The sequence below is a fragment of the Dama dama genome, chromosome 23 (genome assembly GCF_033118175.1).
Source record: "Dama dama isolate Ldn47 chromosome 23, ASM3311817v1, whole genome shotgun sequence".
NCBI classification, from domain to species: domain Eukaryota; kingdom Metazoa; phylum Chordata; class Mammalia; order Artiodactyla; family Cervidae; genus Dama; species Dama dama.
In genome coordinates, this window is record NC_083703.1 from 75,775,239 (window position 1) to 75,789,268 (window position 14,030).

The 14,030-nt window shown below is 47.3% G+C and overlaps 1 protein-coding gene and 1 long non-coding RNA gene across 8 annotated transcripts in view; one reads left to right on the forward strand and one right to left on the reverse strand.

Moving 5' to 3' along the window:
* The window catches only part of ZMYND8 (zinc finger MYND-type containing 8), a 115,208-nt gene extending 110,528 nt beyond the window's left edge, over positions 1-4,680 (reverse strand). For 2 of the 7 annotated variants that reach the window (XM_061127429.1, XM_061127428.1), the window contains exons 1-2: positions 4,590-4,680; positions 3,649-3,884 (exon numbers count right to left, since the gene is read on the reverse strand). In XM_061127429.1, coding sequence (XP_060983412.1) covers positions 3,649-3,662 — 14 coding nt within the window. In that variant the 5' untranslated portion in view covers positions 3,663-3,884; positions 4,590-4,680. Of the gene's footprint in view, positions 1-2,417; positions 2,489-3,197; positions 3,324-3,352; positions 3,374-3,648; positions 3,885-4,589 lie in introns of those variants that run through there. The other 5 variants (XM_061127426.1, XM_061127420.1, XM_061127423.1 and 2 more) reach the window with 4 other exon arrangements.
* Positions 4,681-4,888: 208 nt separating this feature from the next.
* On the forward strand, positions 4,889-6,356 carry LOC133044497 (uncharacterized). The gene is made up of 3 exons (XR_009689949.1): positions 4,889-5,629; positions 5,709-5,863; positions 6,140-6,356. It is a non-coding gene; the product is annotated as an uncharacterized LOC133044497 (long non-coding RNA).
* Positions 6,357-14,030: the final 7,674 nt, after the last annotated feature.

The following is a 14,030-nucleotide window of genomic DNA, read 5'->3' on the forward strand; positions in this document are numbered from 1 at the left end:
TGTTTGTGGCCTCTGCCCAGGAGACAGAAGGGGAAAAGGAGGCAAGAGAAACAAAGAGATCACACACATGTGAAGTGGCTGGACTTTGCAAAAAAGAAAAACCTACCTTTGCCTTCAGGTTTTTCTAGGTTGCTGTCACCCCGCTTTCTGAAAGAGTGACTCATCCCCCCCCCCCCCCCCTCCTGTTTAAGACCTGAAGCCATTTCCCTACTGTTCTCCCCTGGTAAGAAAAAGGGGAATGTTTTGTTTTAAAAAAAGGGGGTAACAAGAAAGAAAAAAGAAAAAAAAAAAGATATTGTTTTCATCTCTAATTTATAATCCAGGAGGCCCCATTGTTGCTTTTCTTTCTGACTCAAACCTTTGAGCTGTTAATTATAAAAGTAACTAGACTCAGCTTCAGCAGGCAAACCATGTTACTGCGCAGCAATTAGAAAAACTCTGTAGAAAGTTTACTGAGTGATTATATATAATTAATTCTTAGTTACAGACAGAACACTGACCATTTTCTGGAGCTCATAAAAGCAGTTACTCCCCCTCCCCCACACGAATGCCACTTAATTTCCCAAAGCAGAAAGTGAATCCATCCTGGAGGGTCTTGAAGGGGGGAGGAAAAAAAGAGAGAGAGAGAGGAATCAAAAGCTCCAGTGTGTCTGTGTTTGTTCCTTGCAGCTGTGCATCCTCTTTGGGGATTGAGGAGGCAGAAGGAAAAAGGAAAACAGCCCGACGGTTCTGTTCCTCCCTCTGCAATTTACAAATGTGGCAGAGAGAACCCGTCTACCTTGATGTAAAAAAGAAAAGGTGAGGGGAGGGAGATGCCCTAGGCATGGAACCTAGGAGACGCTTCAGCTCAACGGACCTCCTTTTCCTAAAAGGAACAAAGATGGTAGAAATTTCCAGAAGGCCTGATCTGGGTCCGGCCACTGCAATTGTCAATCTGTAACCTTTCCTCCAAGTCTATTGGTCCAAAAGCTGGAAAGAGAAAGCCCATTGGGCTGCACTGCGAGCCAGCCCTCCTGCCTCTTACCTAGTCCTGCTGCAATGCAGACATTTATTTACCCCCACCCCCCACCCCGAGTGAAAACTGGAAAACAACACTACTTTGAGAGCAATTAACTTTTTACAGACTCATGTCTGCTGCTTGGCCACAGTACCAGAGGCAAGAGGCTGGCGGGGTCCAGGGCTGAGAACTTGCTGGGGCTGCACATCTGAAAACAGATCTTGGCTTTGCAAACCTGTGGGAGCCATTTTAATGCAAGCTTTTGGAGGACAAATGCCCTGCCCTTAGGTTTCCTTCCAGCCCAACAAATACACCATTATGCAAGCACTGACGGCAAGAAACCAGCAGTCTTGTGATTAGATACTGCTCCTATGAACCTCAATATGTAATTTTCATTTACAGCCAGGAGATAAGAACAAAGAAAAGAGCTAAAGTGTCTGAACTTTCTGGTGTGGGGTAGAAGCACACAGTTCTAAGTACGTTACATCATTAACGGCCTGTCTCTTTACTCTGAGAAGCTGGCCTGTTTTACACAGACTTCTCTCAAGCTTAGACTGAGGTACACTCCTCGTTATTAAATGACCTTTTTCCAATGGGTTCTCAAAGGTGGGTTGCTGAACACCACTTTAAAAGAAAGATTATTGACTCCATGAAGATGGCATAATACAGCAACTGAATATACTTCCAGCTTTTCCAGTCCTAGATTGGTCTCCAGGCTGGAAATGTATGAAGTGAACGTCTAGGGAAATACTGAAGCAAACAAGAAGCTACTTTTTTCACTCTGAAGTTCTAGCTGCAGCCTTGAGAGATCAAGGGGAAATGTAAAAAGTGAGAAATAAATCAGAAGTAAAGGCAGGCGTGCATACAGATGTGTAGGGCAGGCTTGGAAAAAGGCCGGGTCTGGGATGTACTGAATCCTGAATCAGACCAAGTTTGGCGGTGGGTGGGATTTTTACAGACATGTTAAGTATCTTAAAACATAAGTACTGACACCACCCCCACACACACACACCACCACCACCCCCAGCTCCTCCCCCCAACCCCCTGCCTTGAAGGCTCTGTGACTCTAACACCAAGCAGTTTCCTTGCATTTCACAAGCAGATTACCTCCCCAGAGTTTTCTACTTAATATCCAAACAAACCCAATTCAAGGTCTCCAGTCAAGTCACAATGAACTGAACAATTTCTGTCTGAGGGTAAACAGGAAGTATAATCTTCAATCCTAGCCCCAGGTTATCAGGAAAAACAGTGGATTCAAACAGTCACCTGAAATCAAGACTCTATTAAAAGCCCTCCTTGGGTTCCTGCTCATAAAAAAAGGCCCCCAGCGGCTGGAGCCAAGACCCCCCTGTTACAAACAGACCCCAAATGTTCGCCAAACTCTTTATACATGGTCACAGAAATGGATTGCTTTACTTACCCAACAAATGTTCAAGCAACCGTCTCATTTTTCCACAGTTAAGAAGAGAGAACAGGCTGGCAGATTTGGGACTTGATCAAAAAGGAAATTTTTTTAAACAGTTACACGGGATTATTAAAAACACACACACAACAACAACACCACAACCCAACCACTGAATATGGAATGCTGTCATGAGCCACAGACGTGATTTTATTTCCTCTGCACTCTATCACACAGGAGGACAGGATGATACAATGTAAAAGGAAAGGAGAATGAAAAAGCAGCAGAAAGGATACATGAGTTCACTGAAAACCATGCAAGAGGAGAAAGCTAAGGGATGCAAAAGACTCCTCTGATTTACTGCAGGATGTTGTCCAACATCTCTCCCCCCACAACCTCCTACACTCCCCCCCACCCCCAATCCCCATCCCTACTCCAAAAACTTCCTCCAAAGCCTAGAAAACACTTTCAGAAACATTTGCTGGCTGTAGGCTGGCTTTGCAGAAGAACACTCTGTATCAACAGAAGTCAGGAAAAAAGGCTGAACAATGTAGTTTCAAGTGAAGAAACCCTGCAGGAAGAGAAAAGACCATAGGGAGACACCACCACCCACCTAGGCCCCAGGACCTAGGATCTGTCCTTAGCACTGCTATTCTGCTGAGGCCTTTGGTTCTTTTTCAAACACACGTCCTCTCTGGTCAGCACTGAGTCCAGCCTTCCCAGCACCTCTTTGGAGGTAAACTTGCCTGCTTTGCTGTCTGCCATGAGCTCTCCTTGGAGGGGAGCCTGCTTGCTTACCTTCCATTTTCTTTCCCCAGCAGGCATGTGACACAAGAGAAGACAATAGTGCAGGGTGGGGGTGGGGGGGGGGACTGCTCAGAGAGAGAGAGAGAGAAAGAGAGAGGAGGGAGGAAGGAAGAAAAAAAAAAAAAAAGCTTCTTTTTTGGCAATACCAGGATCTAGCTTCACACTCTTCTAGAAACACCATGTCCTGGTGGAAGAAAAGGTTTGCCAGGCCCTTGCCAGTTTGCAAAATCGAGCTCTGGCTAATGGCTACTTAGCCATGTGACCCAAGAAAGCAAAAAAAAAAAAAAAAAAAAAAAAAATTTCTCTCTAAACAGTTCCAAGTTAAGCTAAGTGCTGTGGGGTGAGTGTGGCACGGCCAGCCACAAGAAATCACACGGCTCGCCCACAAATGCGGATGCCTCAGAGGGAGGGGGAGAAAAGATGGTTAAAAAGTCGAGCTTACCTCTGTGGATGCATTGTTAACACTGTGTAATGTCAATACTTATAAAACATGGAGGACAGGCTCCTAGTTCTCACAGAAAAAGGGTTTGGCACTTCGGCTTGATGATCTGGCCGCCTCATGAAAGCGCACCCCCGATTGGCTGCCCCGGCAAATCGGAGTGTAAGGCGGCCGCGGATTGGCTGAGACACTTCCTGAGCGATTATCTTTGTGAGGCTCTGGTGAGCAAGAGAGCCATCCTGTGCATAGAGAAAGACAGGCTAAGCTAGGCCTTTTGCAGCAAGAAAAACTGAGGAAAGGGGCCCCCAGACGCCCTTCTCCCACACCCTGACTAGATTTCCCGGCGCGGGCGAACCAGTGCAGCCAGCCTGACCTGCTCCAGCAGAGCCTGAGGCCCGCAGGCCACGGGCAGGAGAGTTTTGGGGGGTGAGCTGGTAGGACTCAACCTCATCTGCCCCCTCAGAAACGGCTCTCTCTCGCTGGGAGGAAGGCTGACCCTTTTCTGGAACAATCCAGCAGAATGTTCTGCACCCCACCCGCGCGGGGGGTGGGGGGAAGAGTAGGGAGTGATGGCTGTAGGGAGGGGAGGCCCAGAAAATGGGCCCAGGGGCAAGAGAAAGAGGCTGGAAGGCAGGCCTCTGGGCAAACCAGACAGGCGAGGAGAGCCCCCCCACCCCACCCCAAAGTCGCCCCAGAGCAGCCATGGGCTTCTCAGAGGCCAGAGGACTCAGGCTGCCAGGGGAGGAGGGGAAACCGAGTGGTCAAAGTTTGCATCGTCATTGTCCGAATGCCTCCTCTGGCCACTTGTCCCCCGGCCCAGAATCTAACCTCTCACCACCCCCACCGCCCCCGCCAGCCAGAACTCAAAGGAAAAACCAAAATGGTTTCCAGCCTCCCTGCCAGGATGCCAGGGCCCCCACCCCCACCCCCACCTCCGTCCTTACCCTAAGAAAAGCCAAAGGCGCTCCTAGCAGGCCACATGCCTACATCTACAAACTTCCCTTCCCCTCCCCGGCCCCCTCCCCCACGGCTGAGGCCTGCTAAACCTGTCAGTTAAACAAAAATCTGACTTCCGTATTAGTCTGCGATGGCTTCAGCTTCCTGCCTATTAACCCTCTCTCGGACTCCGGGCCTGGCTGGGAAGAACTAGGCCCCGAGATCGCAGAAAAGGCCTGTGGAAAAATACCAGCGGCAGCTCCCCCGGCAGATGCAGAAAGAGAGAGAGAGAGAGAGAGAGAGTGAGCGAGCCGCTGTCTCTCTCGCCTTGGCTTCCCAAGGAGGCGTGTACCTTCTGAATCCAGGGCACAGGCAGTGCCTCCCGGGCTGAGAAGCCATTTAAATCCAGAGGGAGAAAGAAAGATGTCAAACTCAGCCCGGGAACAAGAACCCCCATTATTAGTCAGGCCTACACCCACTGCTTAGACCTTCCTGCCACAATCAGCCTTGTATGGTGGTGCTCGGGAAACTGGGCCCTCGCTGGGCAGACAGATCCCATGAGCTTTATTAAGGACTCTTGCTTAAATTTATTCCCACAGAGAACGGCTTCTTTGGGTCCCCAAAGGCAGACGGAATGGCTGTTTCACGCTCAGCCTTACCTTGGCAGTCCCCCACCACCACCACCTCCACTGTATCTGTGGCCCTGCTCCCCAGTAAAATATTAACTAGCGTTTCAGAACCGCTTATAATTCCACCCATCTCAACAGTATTAGGAGGTCTCTGCCTGTTTCCTCTGTCAATCTGCCTTTGTCGTGGGTCTGTAGCCTGAGGAAGAAAAAGCAGATCCAAAAAAGGATCTTAAAACATTCGGTGCTCGCTTGCTTCTTCTTTTTTTTCTTTTTTAAGACAAGGTGCTTAATGTACAAGGTTTTTTTTAAAAAAAAAAAGAAAGAAAGAAAGAAACAGCAAGCTGGAACAACAGAAACTAAACACCGTTCTTCAGAGGCTGGAGAAATCTTCCAGAGGTGACGCAGCCATATGCCAGGAGGTAAAAACCATAGCCCAGGAAAGTCTCCCCTTCTCCTAAAATTAGGACTTGGCAAGCTTTCTGCTTCCTCCCCGTGCAGTGCCACAGAGAAAGCAGTGGAGCTGAGGGCCTGCTCGCCCTGCCCCCGCTCCCGCCCCCATGGACAACAGATGCCCACCGCGTGTACATCAATTCTTCCTGGCCGGGAATCTCCTATCAAGACAGGAACAAGCCAGGAATCCACCCCAGCACACTGTATATGGCAGGGGCAGGGCCCGGGCTGTTTGAAAAGGGAGGGGATTTTGTGGTTGCATTTTAGGCTACAGAGGCCAAGATGCAGGGAGGGACACCTCCACAAAGGTCTAGCACTCAGGACAACAGGCTGGGCCTCACCAGAAGGGAGGGGCCCCCTCTTCCTGGGGGTGGAACTGGGTACCGGGAGACCAAAGAGAGGGCGGGTGAGGGGGGCGGTGGGGGACGCGGACAGGAGGCCTGAGCTGATCAGACTGTGCTCTCCCTCCCTCCTGGCAGTGTGGGCAGGGGCCCCCCCACCGCCGTCCCTGAAGGAACACTATCTGTGTCCGTGGGTGCTGCTTTGCGGAGGGGAGACAAGCAGGACGACGAGTTTGTGGCGGATCTCCCAAACAGCTCACTTCCCAAGCGGACGAGGAAATAAAATACAGCGCTGGTTCGCGTGGTGGATTTTAACCCCGGATTAAAACTGGTTGCATAAGCAGCTGCAGCATCCTCCCCCTACCCCCTGCCCCCCCACCCTCCCCCACCCCGATCACTTGATCACTTGAAATGTTTTCTGGGGCAAAGAGCAGGAAGCTGCCGGCTTATTCTGGCAGCTCCACTCTGTTTGAGGAATGCTGCTGGCATTCGAGTAGGTCTGAGGTTATCTGGAAAACAGCAATTCGGCTGGGGACAGAGACAAAGGTATGGTGGCAGATGGAATCCTGGGAGGGACGCGGATTGAAAAAGGAAGCCCAGGGCAGGCCTACTAAGGGCCAGTTCCCAGGGTTTGATGGAATGTGGCTGATAAGCAGGGAATAAAGAAAACCAAATGCTGCTGGCTTCAATCGAGAGATTACCCAGTGGGCCCCTCTCAAACCCCCCACTGCACAGAGTAATCTCAGCAGCTTCTGCATGCTCGCCCTGGGCCTGGCTCTGGCTAAATCAGCATTTTACACAGACTGACTCCATGAAGTGGGGAGCATTGTTTGAGAGCTGGAACTGAGCCCAGAGAGGTGAAGTGAACTGCCCAGCATCACACAGCAAGCCAGTGCTGGAGGTCAGATTCCCAACCCAGTGAAGACGTCATATCCCTAAACCCTGTACTTGTGCCTGCCTCTAAAGAAAAGAAAGACGCTGAACCAAGCAGAGCAGAAACAAGGCTAAAATCTACCAATGGTGACTGCATGCTCTGTGTTTTCTTTTAGGAGTTTGACTTCTTTGAGAATGTTTTAAGTACTGAATAATGAAATTGGGAGACCTTTAGGTCAGAATCATTCAAAGGCTCAGAGAAAGCTCCTGTCTCCCTACAAACCTTCAACAAGATGTCCAGGGTGACACGTTGCCAACTCTAAAATCAGAAATATAAAAATCCCTGGAAATCAGCTTTTCTTAAAAGGGTGGTTTTGCCCCCCAGGGGATAGGTAGCAATGTCTGGAGACCTTGGGGCAGTCACAGCGCGTGGAGAGAGGTGCTCTTGGCATCCAGTGGGTAGAGACCTGGGATGTGGCTAAATATCCTACCGCATGCAGGACAGCCCCCAGCAAGGACTTACGTGATCTAACTGTCCACTGCACCAAGGTGGGAAGCCTTGGCTTAAAGGGAGGGAAGAAAAATCCAACCATTGTGCTTCTGGATAGCAAAACCAGCAGAGGCCTAAACAAGCAGATTTCGTGGTGATACAAATAAGCCAGGAGCTAGTAAGAACAAATGAAACCATGCCTCTTTTAATATTTCCAGGAGACAGAGAGATTCTGGGGATAGAATCTGGCTGAAGGAAGCCAGTGTGTCTCAGTGACAAAGCTGAGGGCCTCCGAGGAGAGCAAAGGGTTGACCTCAGCCCCCTTCCCCAGGCTTCTTACTGGCCCAGACCTGGCCCCACTGAAATGGCCCGCAGCCAGGCCAGCAGCCCGAGCGACCGCCTCTGCAAGCTGCATCCCAAGATAGTCTGTTGGGCTGACTATGAAAATAAGCACCCTTGGAGTTATCTGCCTCCAGCGAGCAGCAGGCCTCCCTGTCCGTTACGTGAAACGGCCAGGACCAAGGCCGGGAAATGTCTTAAATATCTTGTTTTGTCTTGTTCCCTTCTGGCCAATTGAAACCAAGGCCAGCTTCGGGCACGGAAACAGAAAAGTTCACTTTCAGAGCATGAAGCTGACCGAGTCATGTTACAGCCGTAAAGAGGCAATTAGGATTCAGTCCCTACCTCGGAGAAGAGGGGTCCTCTAGAAGGTTTTCTTCATTTTGTTTTGTTTTCTTCTTCTTCTTTCTAGAAGGGATTGGCAGGATTACGCTCATGGAGGGAGGAGGGAAGGAAGGGCAGGTGGAGAGGGGGAGGGGATGGTACTTGACCATCAGGCAGATGGTGGCAGTGTGGGTGGGCAGAGATGTAATGGATGCAAGAGAACAAAAGATCAAAATCAGGAAGATTCAGGACCTCCTCTGACCTGCTCTTTTTATTTCCTAGCAATTACCGTTACGGAAAGAAGAGCACTTTTTTTTTTTTTTTAAGAGCACATATTTATATGCTCTGTTTCCATCTCCCACTAGACCAGTGCCAGTGTCTGGAGACGTTTCAGGTTGTCACACATGGAGGGAGGGAGGCGATGCCACCACATCGAGAGGGTAAAGATCAAGGATGCTGCTAGGTGTCCTAGAGTGCCCGGGACAAGCCCCCACAGCAGAGCGAGCCAGCCCCAGAGTCTCCAGGCCTGACGCTGAGAAACCCTGCATTAGCCTGAGAGCTTCTACACGGCAAAGATCTGGCCTGACTCCTTCACCATCGTCCCCTCAGAGTCTAACACTGTGATCGATATATTAGAGCTCAATTAAACATCATCTCCCGCCTGGGCAGCTGCACTGGTCTCCTACCTGAGCCCCTGCTTCTGCCCTTGCAGACACTTGTGCACACACACAAACACATACACACACACACAGATCCTTTAAAAACAAGTCAAATCTCATCCCTCCTCTGCTCAAAATCCATCAATAGCTCCCAACTCACAGTACAAGCCCAAAGACTAAATACGGCCCACGGGCCTCCCCGGAACATCAGTGCCCTTGGCACCTCTGACTTCATGCATCTCCTTCCCTGTTCCCTTGGCTCACTCTGCTCTAGCCTCTGTCCATCTGTTCTTTCCAGGGCCTGACTCCGAACCTCCCTCCTCTGGGCCTTTGCACTTGATCTTCCCAAGCTCCCAGTCAGTTGACCTCCCAACTTCCCCAAACCACTCAAAGCAGCCATTCCCCTCCTCTGCCTGCATGTGGCTGCCTCTTCCTTCCTGCCTTCTTGTCGGTTTCAGAAAGGAGGTTCCATTCCCACAGCCATCACCGCATCTCCCCCAACCCAGCTCCTTCTGTCAGCTGCCTTCCGATCTGAGCCCTGGCTCCACAACCTTGCTCTTATGTCTCTAACCTTTTTCCTTTCTTTCCCACATCAAGAGGGAGAATGGTGCAGTGGTTGAGTGTGTGGCTGCTGGCATCAGGCTGTCTAAGTGTGAATACACCTGCCCTACTTGCCAACTGCACAGTCTTGCCTGAGCAACAAAATTCTCTGTGCCTTGATTTCCTCATCTGTACAATGGGCACAATTGTAATGCCTACCTGGAGACATTGAAGGGACCCATCCCATCAAGACTTGCAGCAACACAGCACTCGTTTGCTATTCCTTTTTCCCTCTCTAGTCACTCTAAAAAGGAGATTTCCTGGATGGTTCCACTCAGTATTCTTTCTTCTTTCACCATCAAATTTTCCAAAGGAGGAAAATGATACATACTGATACCTCCCGTGTTCCAAGTACTATGTCAGGTACTGTCCTAAGCAATTTACAGGAACTAATCCATTTACCTACACAACTCTGTAAGGTAGTGTTAGAATCATCAACCCATTTCCTAGTTGATGAAACTGAGGTAGGAACAAGCAATAGTCCTATTCTAAGACAACTTCTAGTTTCTTCTGCCTCACTACTCACCCACTTCTTACTCAGAAGACACCATGCTATCAATAGGGAGTGATTAAATAAACATCGTCCTGCCACACAACAGAATACTATGCAGCTGTGAAAAAAGAATTTGGGACTAAAAAGAAACAGACGAATAAATACAGAGAAGAAACTGGTGGTTGCCAGAGGGGAGTGGGGTGGGAGGGATTGGACAAAACAGGGGAAAGGGAATAAGAGGTACATACTCAGAACATTGAAGAATTGATGCTTTTGAACTGTGATGTTGGAGAAGACTCTTTTTTTTTTTTTTTTTTACTGTTAATATTTAGATATACGTCTTACCAGGTTTTTTTAATATGTTTACATGTTTATGTACATAATAGGAAATATTATTTTATAAAATTAAAATCCCATTGTATCCTACTACTTGCTTTTTATTAATTTTTTTTTTTATAATTTTTTTATTAGTTGGAGGCTAATTACTTCACAACATTTCAGTGGGTTTTGTCATACATTGATATGAATCAGCCATGGATTTACACGTCTTCCCATCCCAATCCCCGCTCCCACCTCCCTCTCCACCCGATTCCTCTCGAAACATTCCCACCCTCGCCTTCTCCCACAGAGTTCAAAAGTCTGTTCTGTATTTCTGTGTCTCTTTTTCTGTTTTGCATATAGGGTTATGATTACCTTCTTTCTAAATTCCATATATATGTGTTAGTATGCTGTAATGTTCTTTGTCTTTCTGGCTTACTTCACTCTGATAAGGGGCTCCAGCTTCATCCATCTCATTAGGACTGGTTCATGGAGAAGACTCTTGAGAGTCCCTTGGACTGCAAGGTGATCCAACCCATCTATCCTAATAGAAATCAGTCCTGAATATTCATTAGAGGGAGTGATGCTGAAGTTGAAACTCCAATACTTTGGCCACCTGATGCAAAGAACTGAGAACTGACTCATTGGAAAAGATCCTGATGCTGGGAAAGATTGAAGGCAGGAAGAGAAGGGGATGACAGAGGATGAGATGGTTGGATGGCATCACCAACGCAATGGACATGATTTTGAATAAACTCCAGGAGTTGGTGATGGACAGGGAAGGCTGGTGGGCGTGCTACAGTCCATGGGGTCGCAAAGAGTCAGACACGACTGAGCGACTGAACTGAGCTGACTCCCACTTATAAAATAAATAACAGAGGTGTAGTGTACAGCATAGCAAATAGTCAATTTTGCAATAACTTTGTATGGTGACAGTAACTAGACTTATCATGATCAATTCATAATGCATATAAATGTTGTATACCTGAAACTAATAAAATATTATATCAACTATACTGCAATAAAAATAATAATGGTGTGGGGGTTTTTACAATTTGTTTTCTGGCCACACCATGTGGTTTGCTGGATCTTAGTTCCCCAAGAAGGCCTTGAACCCAGGCTGCCGTAGTGGAAGTGCTGGGTCCTAACCAGTGGACTGTCAACTGTCAGGGAATTCCCAATGTTTTTAATCTTAATAAAAAAAATCTGGAAACCCTTTTATGGAATAAACTGTAAGATATATTGTTGAGTTTAAAAACCACAAAAACAGAACATGGAATATAAAGTCATTTGTTTTTTTTTTAAATAAGCAAACCTGTGTGAGTGTCTCTTTAACATGTTTGCTTATTATGCATAGAATTTCTTGGAAGCATACTAAAGAAATTGCTAGCAATGGTTGCCTCCAAGGGGTTCTTGGTGGCTGGGGGTCAGGAGTAGGGAGGAGACTTTACCATTGTATCTTTTTATTTTTTTAATTGAAGTATAGTTGATTTACAATGCTGTGTTCACCACTATATCTTTCAAATTTCAACCATGCGAATGTATTACTTCTTCAAAAATAAATTAATAAATGTATTATGAGGAAAGTTGTTAAAGACTGTGAAATGGGCAAAAAAAGATTAACGTGTAACCTGTCTAGCTTCCCCATTGGGTTACCTGTACCTTTCATTGCTTTGGCACTATTTTACAACTCTTCAACTTGTAGAAGACGAATAGTTATGCAAATGATGCTTGTCCATAGAAATGCAAATGGAATCCCCTGGAATGCAATTGATTATTGCCCAGTGGATACTGAACTGCTGGTTTTTGCATCTATTTGTAAATTCAGCATTCCTTCCTTAGACGTGCACTACTTTGAATCCTCCTTTGAATTGGGTCTTAACGCCTTACAAGCATCCACATTATTTAAATGAGTTAGATAAAATCTCTAATGTGTTCATTTTATATTTATATTATTTTTGAGCAGTGATGTAAAAAAAAAAAAATCATCACTGACCTCCAAGAATCTACTTCAACAAGTTAATTGGTATTGGGTCTGTGTTTGACGCTGGACATTGCTGAGTCTCCAACCAGTGCCCTGTCCAGAGACTCCAACTCCATCTGAACCTCCCAACTCCAGACACTGCTCCGTCTTCCTGGCCAACAGTGCTTCTCATCTGGACTCTGGAGCCAGCTTATAGGGGGAAAGAGGTCCATTCCAAGCTCCCTCTCTTCCTACCTACGGAACTTGAGCAGGTGATTGCCCTTTTTGTGCCTCAGTTTCCAAGTCTGTGAAATGGGGATTATGGTCCTCGCTGAGGAGACACTGTGAGGATTAATTTAACAACAAGCACAGAGTGCGGGCTCAAGAAACCTTAGATATTTTTTTCTTCCCTCGAAACTTTTCGTGTAGTCATTTCGTCCATTGCCACAGCAGATTCCGAACGTTTAACCACCCAGGTCCAACCTCTTCCTTGGACAGCAGGGATTTTCTTGCTGTGGATCCAGGCTGTCTACAAATATGCAGGGAGCCCTCCCTCTAGCTCTGAGATTTATTGTCTGTTCCTCCTGCCTTCAAGGAGCTGACAGCTGGGCAGAGGAGGTAGGGAGCTATTAAACAAGTATACTAATAACATAACACATTGAGACTAATGCTGTGAGGAAAAAGCAGAGTGAGGGGGTGGGCAAGTCACTAGGTGGTGAGGAGAGGCCTGCTTTACCCAGGTAGGGAATGCGGCTGTGACATAGGAGCTGAAGGATGAAGGAGATGGAGCCTTCCAGGTGGAATAAGCAGCAGCACAAAGGCCCTGAGGCAGGCCTGACTTGGTAGCTTGGTGTTTCAGAGGAACAAAAGAAGTCCAAGTGTGACCGCTACACTTGAGCTTGGAGAAGTGAGAAATAAGCTCACTGCTCCTGCTATCCTTCCATTACTCAGACTCAAAAGTCTTCCATAATATTCTTGATCCTTCCACATACACACCCCCCACACACACGTGTAGTCCCCACCATCTCCAAGTCTACCCCAAAGAGAGGCCCCTGGAACATGTACAAGTCAGGACCTGAGCTGCTTGGAACGATGTCTACCACCGTTAGGTGACAAAGCCCCAACTAATTTCCATAACTCCCTACACCTGGCTCTCTATCTATAAACAGTACTTCCAATTGGACTGAAGAACAAAAGAATTAAAAGGTATGAAAGGGATAAATTAGGAGTTTGGAATTGTCAGATTCAAACGGCTATGTATAAAATAGATAAGGTGTTACTGGATAGCACAGGGAACTGTGTGATAACTTATGATGAAAAAGAATATGAAACATGATAAATGTATATGAATAACTGAATCGCTTCGCTGTATATCAGAAACCAACACAACATTGTGAATTAACCATTCTTCAACTTTAAAACCTTGATTAAAAAAATAAAGAGTATGAAAACAGCTGCCATTAAATGAAACTTTCAAAATGATCTGTCATTGCTGTTTTCTGAGTAATTCTCTATTAATTAAATGCAACCCTGACTCCCCGAATCAGCACCCCTTCATTTGACCCCATACCTGACTTTCCCACCCCATCGCCCTCTGTTTTTCAGTAAAGCTGGGAAGCATGTCCCAAGTCTGTCCCCCTGGGGCTCCTTCTCCTGTTTCCCTTGCTTCTTGGCATAACACCCACTCTTCAAGTCCTAGTTGCCACCTCATGTCCAGGAGGTCTTTCCTGATTTTTCACCTGGGAGATTGCTAGGCTCCCCAGCTCCTCATGGCCCCTGCCTGTGTGAATTCTCAGTGTAGGGGCTCCTGGGACCTCCCATTGAATGAGGCAAACTCAACTTCTAGACTCTCCCAAACCAGTGCCTCCAAAAGATTTCTCTATCCCAGTCAACAGAATCACACCCTTGACTCCCACTTGCACACATACCCTCCTCCAAACCATCAGCAAGCCTGGCCACCCTTCCCCCCA